The sequence below is a fragment of the Callorhinchus milii genome, unplaced genomic scaffold, assembly GCF_018977255.1.
Source record: "Callorhinchus milii isolate IMCB2004 unplaced genomic scaffold, IMCB_Cmil_1.0 Scaffold4, whole genome shotgun sequence".
In the NCBI taxonomy this organism is placed as follows: Eukaryota; Metazoa; Chordata; class Chondrichthyes; order Chimaeriformes; family Callorhinchidae; genus Callorhinchus; species Callorhinchus milii.
In genome coordinates this window covers 15,647,277-15,661,265 of record NW_024704745.1, presented here as the reverse complement: position 1 = coordinate 15,661,265, position 13,989 = coordinate 15,647,277, and the positions used below count along the sequence as shown (strand labels likewise).

General features: G+C 40.7%; 1 protein-coding gene across 2 annotated transcripts in view; it reads right to left on the bottom strand.

Annotated features, from left to right (window-relative positions):
- The window catches only part of rb1 (retinoblastoma 1), a 65,072-nt gene that overhangs the window by 32,696 nt on the left and 18,387 nt on the right, over positions 1-13,989 (bottom strand). For both annotated transcript variants that reach the window (XM_042334178.1, XM_042334179.1), the window contains exons 12-17: positions 12,751-12,838; positions 12,140-12,256; positions 11,985-12,041; positions 10,554-10,585; positions 10,375-10,457; positions 9,438-9,628 (exon numbers count right to left, since the gene is read on the bottom strand). In XM_042334178.1, coding sequence (XP_042190112.1) covers positions 9,438-9,628; positions 10,375-10,457; positions 10,554-10,585; positions 11,985-12,041; positions 12,140-12,256; positions 12,751-12,838 — 568 coding nt within the window. The remainder of the gene's footprint in view (positions 1-9,437; positions 9,629-10,374; positions 10,458-10,553; positions 10,586-11,984; positions 12,042-12,139; positions 12,257-12,750; positions 12,839-13,989) is intronic.

Genomic DNA, 13,989 nt, shown 5'->3' with positions numbered 1-13,989 from the left:
AGTGCTTTTCATGTCTTCTAGATGTCTCGAAGTGCTTCATAGAATATGCTGTAAAGTGCATTGATTGTATATTTGTGGGTGAAACGCCGGAGCCAATTGCGTACAGCAGTGTCCCACAAACAGACGTGGATTGAGTGACCAAATAATTTTTTTAAAAAAGAATTATTATCCCCGGAAAAGCGATCCACCAATCGACTAACAACCGGGTTCCTACTTATTGCTAGGTAAACAGAGGTGTGTGGAGTAAGGAAACTTGACCAACATTTCGCCCTGCCGGAAATCTAATCCAGGTCTTAAAACTGAAACCCTCAGTTTTAAGATGATCTTTGTTTAAAAATAACTGGGTGGAACTTGGTGAGAACATGCATAAATGGAGCGTGGGATTCAATTAATGTGTGCTGACTTGTCAAATTGGCTGGAAGACAATACAGGTTCAACCATCAGGCTTAAAGTTCTAACTCAATTTATTGGTAAGAAATTCTCTTTGGATCAAATTCAAACACACAATTTTTTTTGGGACTATATTACAATAAGATAAAATCATCGATGTAAAGTCGAGGTGATAGGTTACGTATCATACCGACTACCCTCTAATTTTTCCTGTTATATATGAGTGCTTCAATTGATAAGGCTTGATTAAAATTAGTCTGATCCCTACCAATAGCAGTTGTTGACATTCAGGAATATTGTTCTGTAAAATACTTCTTTTATATATTAAAACAACAGAACAAATTATTCAGTCAACCTAATCGTGTGTGCATGCAGCCAGATTAAATGGTACTGCACCTAACACAAGCATTTGACTCATCAAGTGCTGCAGCACAGAAACACGTCAATCAGCCCTCAAGTCTTTTCTAATAAGCACTCTGATGTCTAGAAGACATGAAAAGCGCTATATCAAATGCAAGAAAGATTATTATTATTATGAGCTGTCTAGTTTAATCCCCCTACCTTGCTCGCTCCCAAAACCTTGGTGGTCGATTTTTTTTGCGGGGAAGTGGGTTATATCACATACACATGAAAATTTCCTTGTGTATGGAATCGAATGTACACTCCCTCTTCCCTAATTCCAGAGAATATTAGGTGCAGGTTAGCACGAAGTTTGGATACCCCAGAATGTGCAATTAAATAGGTAAAAGGTACAGTTTGACAGTACTGTCTCAAAAGCAGCTTATTCAGCTAGAACTACCCTACCCAATAGGGCTGTGACTTGCAGGGTTAACAGGAGCCGATCCTTGAAATAGTAATTGACTGACATGTCAGTGCCTTCCAGTTGTTTCCCACACCTAAGATTGGCAGGAAACCAGTTGTGGTAGCAGGTTGCGGTACAATTATTCAGCTATTTTGAGTGAGATATGCAAGACATAATTAGAAGAGTTGGAATATTTAACTTTCGAAAAGTTTTTTTCCACAATATCTCAGAATTTTTTTTTAAAAGTACTGTAGTAGAGAACATAGTGAGAGCGCACCCCGTCCCACACACAGATGCACACATACGGAATTCCCCACAATGGTCACATATTTGTCGGTGAAGCTAGAAGTTGAAGGATCTTGTCCCAATGGCATTCTTCACATGTGAACATTCACTCTGAATGTCAGCAGGGAATTTGACCTTGGGAAACATCACAGTCGAGCTTCTTCCTGTTTTTTCCTGACGGCCACACAAACGTACTATTCACAAAAGTCACTGAATACAATGAGAAGCAGGAACTCTGACCAATTATTTTTTCCTCCCTGTCCAGGGATGCTGAAGTAAGTTGCAACACTGTGCAGTTGAGTTACCGTCTACAACCTAGAAATAGAATGTGGGGTACTTCTGGTTTGCTTGATTCAGTAAGACATGGCATACTCCATTTACCCACTTTTCATTTTGGGTATTATTGAACAGAAATTTAAAATTAAATTCGCTGGGCACTGCTGATGACAGACCAGCCAGGTTGGTACATTGGCAGAAATTGGAGGAATTCCTGGGAGCAGGGATTCTTCCCATTTATAATAATCCTTGCTTTTGACATAGTGCCTTATCATGTCGTGGAGATGTCTCAAAGCACTTCACAGAATACATTGTAAAACTTTGTGGGCGAAATGCAGTAGCCAATTGCACACAGCAGTGTCCGCAAAATCACGAATTGAGTGACTTTTTTTTGGCTTTCCAGCGAAGAGCACAACCTGTCTGCTTGTCTTGCTTTCTCCCAACTACATTTCTTTTCACAGACCTTCATGTGATCCATACACACTGAGCTTCACAGTGAAACCAAACCAGGATTCAAGCAACAGTGTTTCACACTTCCCAAAAACCACGATGGTTAATATCCCTCTTAGAGGTTCAAGTTCAAAGGACACTTAATTATCATAGGGGGTGCATATTGAATTAGCTAGATCCAAGAGGAAATGTACAGTTACATTCTCCCTTCTGAAGTGTAAAGATCTGAATGAAGCTTTCTAATCACGTCTGTTTATCATCCGTCTGGTCACTGCAAGCTATTTGTTTCCTCTTCTCAATTTAAGAAACTGTCTACGTGAAAATTTTAAAATAATCATAGTAATTAATTTCTATTTTAAGTGAAGAATTGTTGAGTTAGTTGAACATTATTTTTGGACACCATTGTGAAATTAGTGTGACATAGAGCTTTAAATAGGTACAATGTACTTTCCTCCTGCCTCAAATTGAATTTTTCTAACCTTATGAGCAGGGCCAATAGAAAATGGCGGAAATATTTTTCCAAAAATAGTGGAGAAATTTGGCAAATTTTGTTCCTGACTTCAGTGCTCCAGGTCATCACCTCCTGCCTCCCGGGGCCTCCACTGTACACAGACACAGAGAGACACACACACACTCACAGACACAGAGACAGACACTCACACACAGAGACACACACTCACAGGCACCGACACGGAGAGATACACACTCACAGACACAGAGACACACTCACAAGCACAGAGAGATACACACTCACAGACAGATGCATCCACTCACAGATACACACACCCACAGACACTCAGACACAGGGACACACATACAGAGGAGAGAGAGACATAGAGACAATCATAACAGCGCGGCCTCAGAAGGAGCGAAGCCCGTTCCCCGCTCGTGGTGCACATGCACGTCCGGAGCTGTTCCACTACAGTCACACTGTCGAGTAAACAGCTGCATTTTTACAGATTTTTAGTGGAGGGGGTTTGTTTGTAGCGGAGGTGTTGCTTACAGCGGGTGAGGTTGTTTGTAGTGGATTCCGCGGAAAAATTGCAGCCGCACTTTTCTATTGGCCCGGCTCATAAGGACAAATAATTATAATCTTTGCATTTGACACAGCGGCCTATTACGTTGTTGAGAACTCTCCAAGTACTTCAGAGGATTTTACTGTGTAGTGTAGTGACTGTATTTATCAGAACCTTAAATCATAGAAATTTACAGCATGGAAGGAGGCCATTCAGCCCACAGAGTCTGCACCAACTCTCACAGCAAGGTGTTCATTCAATCCCAATGCCTGCCCTCTGGTCTACTGACGGGTCAGCCCGCATCAGTCACAGGCACTCAGCAGAGGTTGAGCGCACATGCACAGATGCCTTGCAGAGCCCTATGGTCTTCTGGAGGGCTATGCCATGGCCTTCTGTCCTATCCTGTGACTGGTGCGGGCACTCGACGGAGGTTGGGGACGCATGCTCAGGTGCAGTGTCCATGGTGAGCAGGCGTTGGCTGAGCAAGTAAGAGGGAGTTGCGCCAAGTGGCTTGGGAGCATAAGGTAAGGACCTGTAGCTAACTTGTCACATCGGATAATTTGTCACTGGGCCATTTTCCCTTGGAGCGACGAGTTATCCAGAGCTTACTGTATGCCCATTGACCAAGCTGACATTGACAAATCATCATCTGCGGGAAACCAGAGTATGGAAGTCAATTTTCACCCAGCTGTGCTAGTATGAGACACAACTCACGATCTGTGGCTAGTGCGGTCAGTCACTGCAGCACCAACTCACAATAGATTTTTAAAAATGACCTAAAGATTATTAACCAAACAATAATCTTGTCATACTACAACAAAAAATATATATTCTTTGTAGTACACACTGAAAGTCTTTGATGATCAACACAGCATGTCAAGTTTCAAGGTAATAAACTGTGTAAACCTCAGAAGTATTAAAACTTTTGTCAACAAAATACATTTTCACACTTTATAATAATTCTTGCATTTGATATTTCGCTTTATCACGTCTTTGAGACGTCTCAAAGCATTTCACAGAATACACTGAAAGTGAATTGACTGTATATTCTGTGGGTGAAACTTTACTGTGAAGGGCTTTGAGGTGTCTTTCCGACGTGAAGGGGCTATATCTTTACGATTATTACTGTCATTAATAAAACGGGGATTAGTAAAAAGCAAAACAATGAAATAAACATGTGAAAAAAATTATATACACTAAACTGAGAATTTAATTATCCATAGTTTAATGTGCTCTGTGGTCCCGACAGGAAGTCTGCACAATAAGGAGAATGACTGATAACTTAAAAATAGGATGTCTGCTGATTATTTGTATAATTAGGCTATTGTGAACCTTTTGTGTTTAGCACACTAAAAACACATTAAACTTGTATATTTACAGTATTTCTGATGGTACAGTTAGTAAAAGTATTTCTGATGGTAGTTAGTAAAAGTATTTCTGATGTTACAGCGAGTAAAATACACCAGACTATATGACAGTGAACTAGTCACAGAGAATAATAAAATCCCAAATTTGATCTTCAGTCAATATGAAATCAGCTAATATAAGACAGGGCAGCAGTAAGGTATATTGGCTTTAGTGCTCAGGTTCAGTGGGCTCCGGTCTGCTCCATGTCTCCCGCCTGACCCGCTCTACCATTGGTGACCGGGCTTTCAGCCTCTCTGCACCCACACTGTGCAACTAAATCCCACGGTCCCTTCGCCTCGGTTCCTCCCTTGCCTCCTTCAAGGCCGGTCTCAAGACTCTTCTCTTCGATCGTGCCTTTGGTCTCCCTCCCATCTCTCTGCCTTCCCTCACCCCTATTGTGTTTTGTGGTATATTGTAAGGGTACATTATATAACAGGTGTACATGGAGCATTATCCAGATTCTCCAGATTTAATGGTTGGAACAGTCAGGGGTCAGGACCCCTAGGTCCTGATCACTTGACTGTTCAGCGCTTTGGGACGTCCTCCCGACATGAAGGGCGCTCTATAAATGTAATTTTGTGATTGTTGTTCCTGGATGGTGGGGGAAGGGGAGAATACGCAGGCATGGTTCTCATTCCTCACAACTTTCCAGTGACCCCAGCTGGAAGTGCATGAAGATAGTTTGAAACTTCACTGCAATGCTCGTGAAAAGTAGTGTGGGGGAAGTAAGAGAAAAGATCTGGCATCCACAGAATCATTCATCTATATGATTCAGTGTCTTCAAAAGGGATCTGAAAGATTAAGCTTGATATAATAATAATAGTAATTATACACAATATATACAATATTCTTAACTTTTAAGAGTATCTAAATGGAAGTCGGAAGGATAAGAACAAATGATTGTTTTAAAGAATACAGCAAAAATAAACACATTTACAAGATTACTATGAGAATCTGGATAATGCTCCATATACACCTGTCATATAATGTACCCTTACAATATACCACAAAACACAATAGAAACTTTGCACTGAAACTACTGAACCTGTAAGATGAAACAGGAAATCACTCAGCAAAGTATATGACTTTTGAATTGCTGTATTTCATGATCTCATGAAATCAACATCCCAATTTACAGCAAGTACGTACATGTCTGTCCTTTGGTAGTAAAGCAACAATCTCAAATTTCATTACAGTTAATACAACTTAGAACTTAGCCTACTCCATTAGCACTGAATCAACACCAGATTCACGTAAATAAGGTTACATCAATTATTCCACATTTTGAATAATTAAGGATTTACAGTAGTACTTTGGCATGTAAACTAATGTTAAAAAGATTTGTACTTCAATGTGAAAACACTAAACAGATTTTTTGGGGAGAATTCATAGATTTAATGGTTGAATTGTTTAGACACTATGGTAGAAACTGTAAGCATTTAAAGCTTGTTTAGGAAATTTGATCTTCAAATACATATAATTAAAAAATTAAATCTGTCCAATTGTCCCAAGCGAGCAAAAACAACAACAAAATTACATTTATAGAGCGCCTTTCACGTCGGGAGGACGTCCCAAAGTGCTGAACAGTCAGGTGTCGGGGCCTGAGCATGGGGGAGGGGTGGTGTAGGGGTGAGAGAAGGCAGAGAGGTGGGAGGGCAACCAAAGGCACGATCGAAGAGAAGGGTCTTGAGACCGGCCTTGAAGGAGGCAAGGGAGGAAGCGAGGCAAAGGGACCGTGGGATGGAGTTCCAGAGTGTGGGGGCAGAGAGGCTGAAAGCCCAGCCTCCGATGGTAGGGCGGGTCGGGCGGGAGACATGGAGCAAACCGCAACCCGCTGAACGGAGAGAGCGGGCAGGTTGGTAGGGAGGGGGAAAGGCCATGGATGGCCTTGAAAGTGAGGATGAGGATCTTGAATTTGATCCTCTGGGGGATGGGGAGCCAATGGAGTCGGGCGAGGGTGAGAGTGATGGGGTTGTGGAGCCTGGTGCGTGAGAGTACACGAGCTGCAGAGTTTTGGATGATCTGCAGCTTGTGAAGGGAAGAGTTGGGTAATATAGTACAATTTAAATTGTGAATTTACCACACAGAATATTTAGTATACACAATACAATTTATATTGGACTGTTCAAAATTCAGTTATAGTTGAATTAAGTTAAACAAGATCCCAAGTTTCAACAGTTTTTAGAGCCAATCCCCAGAATTTGATTTGCCGGAAACAAAGCCTGCAACAGATTTCTGATTCAAATCTTTGCATTCAAGAACACCACTGGAAAAAGAGGAACTGGGAACACACAAGTTGTAGCATGCACAGCTGTTTCGAAACTGCTAAGCATTTCTCTACAATTGCTGGCTTGTGTGGCTGGACCGAGAACTCAACCCGCACACAAGCAGATATCAAATAACAACTGACATTACCGAAAACAGTAGGAAGTAATATTGACATTTGTTTTACAGCATGTTATTAATGTCAGGGTTGCTGTCAGTGGCAACGAGGTAACAACAAAGATTTGCATTTACGTAGTGACATTCACACAGAATAGCATCTTCGAGCCCTGTACAGTGGTGTGGATGGATGCTGATAGGGAGGTGACCATAAGCACGGATAAAGGGGTCAGGGAACGCAGGGTAGTGCAATTGAGGCAGAAAATAGAACAATACGGTGCACCCCCATTGTAATGCTTCAGATAGTGCCTCAAGGCCGTATCCTGCATAAGTTTCCTTTGTGATCTTCTAGGTAGTCTGGTTCCTGAGCCAGAGGGGTCTGCAGGACTCCAGGGCACTTCTGATGACAGACCAGCCAGTTTGGCTTATTTGCAGAACCTGGAGGATCAGTGCAGCCACTGGGACAGGGATCCTTCTCACTCAGTTGCTGTTAACCCTGTAAGTTACAGCCCTAATGGGGGTGGTCCTAGCTGCTCAAGTTTTCCAGACAGTTGCTTTCAATGGTAAACTATATGTGTTTTGCTGGTTATACTTCAGCAATACCCCAGTGGACTTACTAGGCTCCACAAGACCCTGTGCCTAATGGTACATCCTCCACAGAGAGTGCATTCCATTCCAAACATACGAATTTCCATCTGTAGGTGGCATACAAGGAAGTCTCAGTCTGGTTTGGATACTCAGTGGTAGGTATCTGCATGTGTCAAACTCCTATTGTGTAAATAAATTTACTATTTTTAGTGATCAGTGAAAAACAGATCCTAGTAAAGTGCTTCACTTCCCCAACAATATTTTTAGTTTTGCTAAAATTGAGATAGCAATATGAATTGCATAATATAGTATGTTAAAACAAAGGAAGAGACATACAATCCATCAGAATTGATTAGAATAGTTAAAAATAAACAAGAGCAGTTGAATTAAATTCAAGACTGATGTGAATTATTTATAGATGATCATAACAATATTCAGTTATGCTCACCTAAGGTCAAATAAGGTAAAATAACCATACTATAAGCTACAATCGACACAAAAAACAGTCAAGCTTCCTGCTCCCTGTCCAATGACGTGTGCGTATATTTCAGGCAAAGAGAGAAGCAGACACATCTGTGACTGTGGATGACCATTTTAACTAGTTACAAATTAGGGCTATCAGCACCCATGGCACATACCCCTCACAAGACTGGCTTTAGGGGAGGAGAAATAGATAAACAAATGGTCAAAAAAAATTGCTTGGCTTTCAACCTCCCGAAAGAGAGTCACTAATTGGTAATTTGACAATTTGGGCGACGACAGACTCAAAATGCAGCTCCAAAGTGGAGCTAACGCATTTTGAGCTTCCGGTCTCTTTCACACTTACAGGCCACTAGCAGCAAATGACATTACAGAGACCAGTAGATGCACCAAAAATCAGACAACTTTGTTTCAAGCATTTTTCTTGAATCCACTATATTAATTGATTGGAGCAGATCCCTCAAAAATGTAATAGTCTATTTGTGTACAAATATCACAACACTTATGCAATTAAATCAAAGTTCAGTCAATCCAAAGCACAATTCTTCACTAATAAATTAGATCTCCCATTTGCAAGGCAATGGGTGAATTAAATAAGAATGGGGACTTCTCAAATTCATCACCATGAAAAATGCTTACTTTACATTAGGAGTCGCCTCCTTAAGCAAGGTTGTCTTAGGAAGCCAGTTCGTACCTCCCATCTCTCTGCCTTCCCTCATCCCTACCCCACCCCTCCCCCATGCTCGGGTCCCGACCCCTGACTGTTCAGCGTTTTGGGACGTCCTCCCGACATGAAAGGCGCTCTATAAATGTAATTTTGTTGTTTTTGTGGAATACCAGTATTAGTTACAAGGCAAAGAAAGTCTAAGGGGATGAATTTCTATTCAAAGATTATTCCCACACAGCTGCATGGAAGCACAAATCTACGGCCGTTTCTCACATTTCAGAAACTGGTTGTAGTGTAATGTTGATAAAGCGTAATTAAATATTGTTCCAACTCTTGAAAAAAAATTCTGCATTATAATAAAATACAGAAAATGCCAATATGTTATTAAAAGTCTGCTCTTTTTCTAAAAAAAGCTACATCACTGAAATCCATTGCGCCAAACTGGCACACACTTATCTTAATCTTGCAAAAGAAATGTTAAATATGTAAAAGTCTAATCTCACGGCATGTGTGATTTTTGATTCATACCGTTTAGAACTCCAGGAAACTTGGCAGGACACTGTACATTAAACATCACTGAGAATGTTACTGTTCATACACACGGGCACACAATTAGTAAAATGCAAACCTCTCTATTAAATACATTATAAGAAACTGTGATCAATAAAAAAAGTAATTAAAACCAATCACTCACCGACTGCCAAGCAAGAGATTCCATGATCCTGTGTTCACATCTTTCCAGGTGCTTGATCATATCTCTCGTTAGATTTTGTTCTGCTTTGATAAAGCTCTCAATAATCTTGTAAAATTCATATGCCTTTATATCAAAAACACTGAGGATCCAGGGGAAAGAAAGGCAAGTTTCTTGTTGAATGCCTCTCTTCCCTGAGAACAAAATAGAACAAATAATTCAAAAAGTTGTTAGTGGCCCAATAAATATCAAGATCACAGATAAAGGATTAAAGATTTGATGCTTTACTGATTTTCTATAATAAATGTCCTCATTCTTTGAATATAGTTCAACCTCCACAAGATTGCGGGTTGAATCCTGTACTGAGTTAGCTGATCTCAGCAGTGGCACATTGGGTGTGCTATTTTGGCCTTTGGACCCTGGTCAAATCTGCCATTGTCATCACCATCAGTGGTGCCTTGGAGCACTGCAAAGTTACCAGGCTCAGCGACCACGCAGAGGTTGATTCAATTCTGATTTCCATTGCCAAGCAAGTCGTACTTGAAGCCAATTCAACTCCAAGCTGGGATGTTCTCTACACGCAAATTACTCACTGTCAAGGTTCATACACAAACAACGGGCTACTTGAGCAGGGTACAGGAGGGCAACCAGAGACCATGAAACTGCAACCCAGCAAGATACGATTATAAAAATACGATTGGATGCACTAAAGTTTACTAAAAAGAAAAAAGAAAAATCTAAATCATCACTTAATGAAAACCTATAAAATGAATTCAAACTGATTTAGGTCAGTCTGCTGTGGCTGATCAGTCCTGATGAAATAGAATATCAACAAGATATAGGACTTATGGGATGGGAACGAGATAGATAATACATGTAAAATACATGGGCTCATGATGCAAAATATCAGTAAGTTTTAAATTCTCATTCATCCACTTACATGTAGTACCATATGTCGTCATCACAACCTCCACAGCACAGGAAAGTAGAGATATATGAAAGGCATCATTGTTTAGCAACTTGCTATAAAGAGAGGAAAATGATCATTTACATGCAATATTTATATTCAAACATGATAATTTTTTAAACCTTTAAAGTAAATTTACATATTTATTTTACCTAAAATTCTGAACAGAGAGACGCTCCTCTTCCTGAAAATGTAATTCATAATAACGTAAACATGAATGTATTATATTGCATTTCAATGTTTAAACGGATGATTTTGTATTAACAAAACAAGCGACTAAGGGATCTAAAAGAGAATTTAGGGGGAAGTACTTCACGCAGAGGGTAATGAGAATGTAAAATTCACTGCCTGAATTGATGATTGAAACAGATAGTACAGATACTTTTAAGAGAAAGGTTTGGGAGTCTAGTGCAAGAGGATACAGTCTGCAGAGTTCTGTGTGGGCTGCAGTTTGAGTAGGGAATTATTAAGGAGTCTGGAGAGCAGGGCATTGATATAATCAAGTAGAGCATTCAAATATAAACAAAATGCAAAATACTGCAGATGCTGGAAATCTGAAACAAAAACAAGTCACTAGGACCACTCAGCAGGTCAGGTAGCATCTATGGAGAAAGGAAAGTGAGCCAATATTTCGGGGGGACGACCCTTCGTCAGAAGCCTTCAGGGGAATTTATGTTGACTACCTAATGCTGCCTGACCTGCTGAGTATTCCCAGCAGCTTTTGTTTTTGTTTGAGCATACGAATATACTTTGTTTTTGCACAGGATAATGGATCTCTGGAACATCAAGATGGCTGGCACCTCGCAATTTGCCCTGTAAAGCTGAATGGTGTAAAGAAAGATAAGCAGCTACTTCTTGTGCACATTTTAGAGGTCACAGACGTTGCTATGTCCAGCGCACTTTTTATATCATGTGGGTTTGCCATAATCCAAAGGCCAAACCAGATAATTATAGAAGATTTCCTTTCTTGAAATACATTAGTGAACCAATTAGACTTTTACGCAGTTTCATGATGCAAACCGACACATACGGAAATCCATCACCATGCTCAAAAGTATCTAAGCCAGGCAGTAAGACCCACATACGCGTGCCATTTACACGTGAAAATTTCACTGCTTCTTAATTCAGATATGACAATTAAAAAAAACACATCTGTATGTACCACAGAACCTTTAATGCCCAACAAAACAGGCAGATGGGATCTGACGGACAGCATATAGTGATGCATTAGAGGGTCAACGTAGATGAGCTCAATTCCTCACACAGGATTTGATGCCATCAAATGCTTTACAGTTAATTAGAAGAAAATGAAATTCAAAAGATTAACTGTGAATATAGTGCACATAGTACAGAAGACAATGAAGGAAAGTTTTTTCAGAAGGAAACAAAATGGGAATATGTTACTTTAGGTAGTCAACATAAAAAAGATTTATTAGCAAAGCATATTAAAAAAAGTGAAAGAAAAGTAGGATCACTTGAAACTTAAGAGAGGAACTGTGATATTGAGAATCATATAATCAGAGTTTCTAGTGGGGTTGTTGACGGTTCTCTATCCCAATCCCTAGACTATGATTTGAACTTACCGATTTCAGCATGGATTCCATAACCCTGTAGTATAGCCGGACCCCAAGTCTGTATCGCTGAAGAGAATAGAGCACAATTAGAATAACAATAGTAATAAAATTATAAAGTGTTACAATTTGAAGATGGTGGTATAACAAAATTATGCTCCTTATACCTCAAAGCCAATATCTGCCCATCCTTTCCCTACAGCTTGAGCAAATTGCCGTTGAAATTCCTCACCAAGATTTTTCACTCTCTCTAAGATGTCACTGGTAGGGTTCACTGTACAATTCTAGAAAAATGAAACACGTTAATTCTAAGATACATACAATGGAACACAGAGAAAATAAGCTCAGAAACACAACTTTAGTGCTGCGAGGGCTGGGTGGTGGGTGGGGAGAGAATGTCTGTGAAAGAAAGGAAACCAAGCGAACAGTGAAGATGGATGAATATTCTATAGAATTTGCTTTGAGACTGGATAAATATATACCTTTTAATACTTTCCCTGAGGAGAGAAGTCCATAAAAGGATAGATCATGCATTGGTGTGGAGGAACCAGCTGGATAAATTAAATGGTCTTTTGTTATTCAACATTTTAAACTTTTAAATGAGTTACTTCCTCCCTATCCTAATATATAACCAAATTTCAAAATAAAAAAAAGCTTACTTTGGCTTTAATGGTTTAACGTTCCTGCTGATACATTCGTTATATGTGTGTTTACTTAAAGTTTCCTTTCAATTCAGAATTTTTTTTAATAGTCCTGTTTCTTCTTCTAAGCCACTTACATTGAAGTATTTAACAAGTGTATCCGAGGGTTTGTCATTGGCTGAATTCAAGATCATTTTTAACTGCTGGATTGTGCTCATTGCAGTCCTGCATGAAAAAACATCAATGATGAGTACAAAAGCCTGGCAGAATACGTACTTCAAATCACAATGTCACTAGTAAATACTCTGAATATCAATATTCATTAATTTGTTTACCTCTAAAATTCTGTGAAATATATATACATATATATTACTTGTACATGCTCCCTCTTGGTGACATCATCCAAGGATGTTTGAGCCTAATCTGTCCTGTCTAGCCCACACTTCGTGCCATGACTCGCTCTGCCTTCCATCTCCACAACATCGTCTGGCTGTGCCACTGCCTCATCCCTCAGGCTGCCAAAACTCTCATTCAAGTGTTCATCACCTCTTCGCTCGACTACGCCAACTTCCTGCTTGTCAGCCTTCCCAATTCTTCCCTCCACAAGCTGCATATCACCCAGAACCCTGCAGCTCCTGTCCTCTCCCACAACAGGCTCCATCACCTCCACCCTTGCCCGATTCCACCGGCTCCCCATCCCCCAGATTATAAGTTCAAAATTCCTCAGCCTTGCCTCTTCCTACCTCAGTGACCTGCTCACCCCATATCAACCTGTCCGCTCCCTTCGTTCAGCAGGCTCCAGCCTGATCCCCGTCCCCCGCCAGGGCCACCCTACCATCAGCAGTCGGGCCTTCAATTTCTCTGCCCCCACTCTTTGGAACTCCACCCCATATTCCCTTCGCTCCCTCCCTTTGCCTCCTTCAAGGCATGTCTCAAGGCCCTCCTCTTTGGCTACTCTCCCTGGTTCCAACCCGCCCCGCCCCCCCCCCACCACCCCCGGCTCAGGTCTAAATCCCGGATGCTCCAGCACCTTGGGACGACCTCCCAACATGAAAGGTACTATACAAATATAATTTTATAATGTATTTAAACTGAGTGTTAACTCTTCTCTTCAACCACGCCTTTCGCCACACTCCTACCCTCCCTGATCTCAACACCCTGCTCAGGTCCATATCCCTGACTGTCCAGCGCCTTGGGATGCCCTCCCGACATGAAGGGCACTATAGTTGATTCACTTTACTGTATATTCTGTGAAGTGCTTTGAGACGTCTCAAATAGTCTATATCAAAGGGCTTGGTGCATTATATTCTTGCCAGCTCCTGTACGCTAAACTGTAAGATATACAAGATTATTTACCCTAAAAGACAACTGAAAAA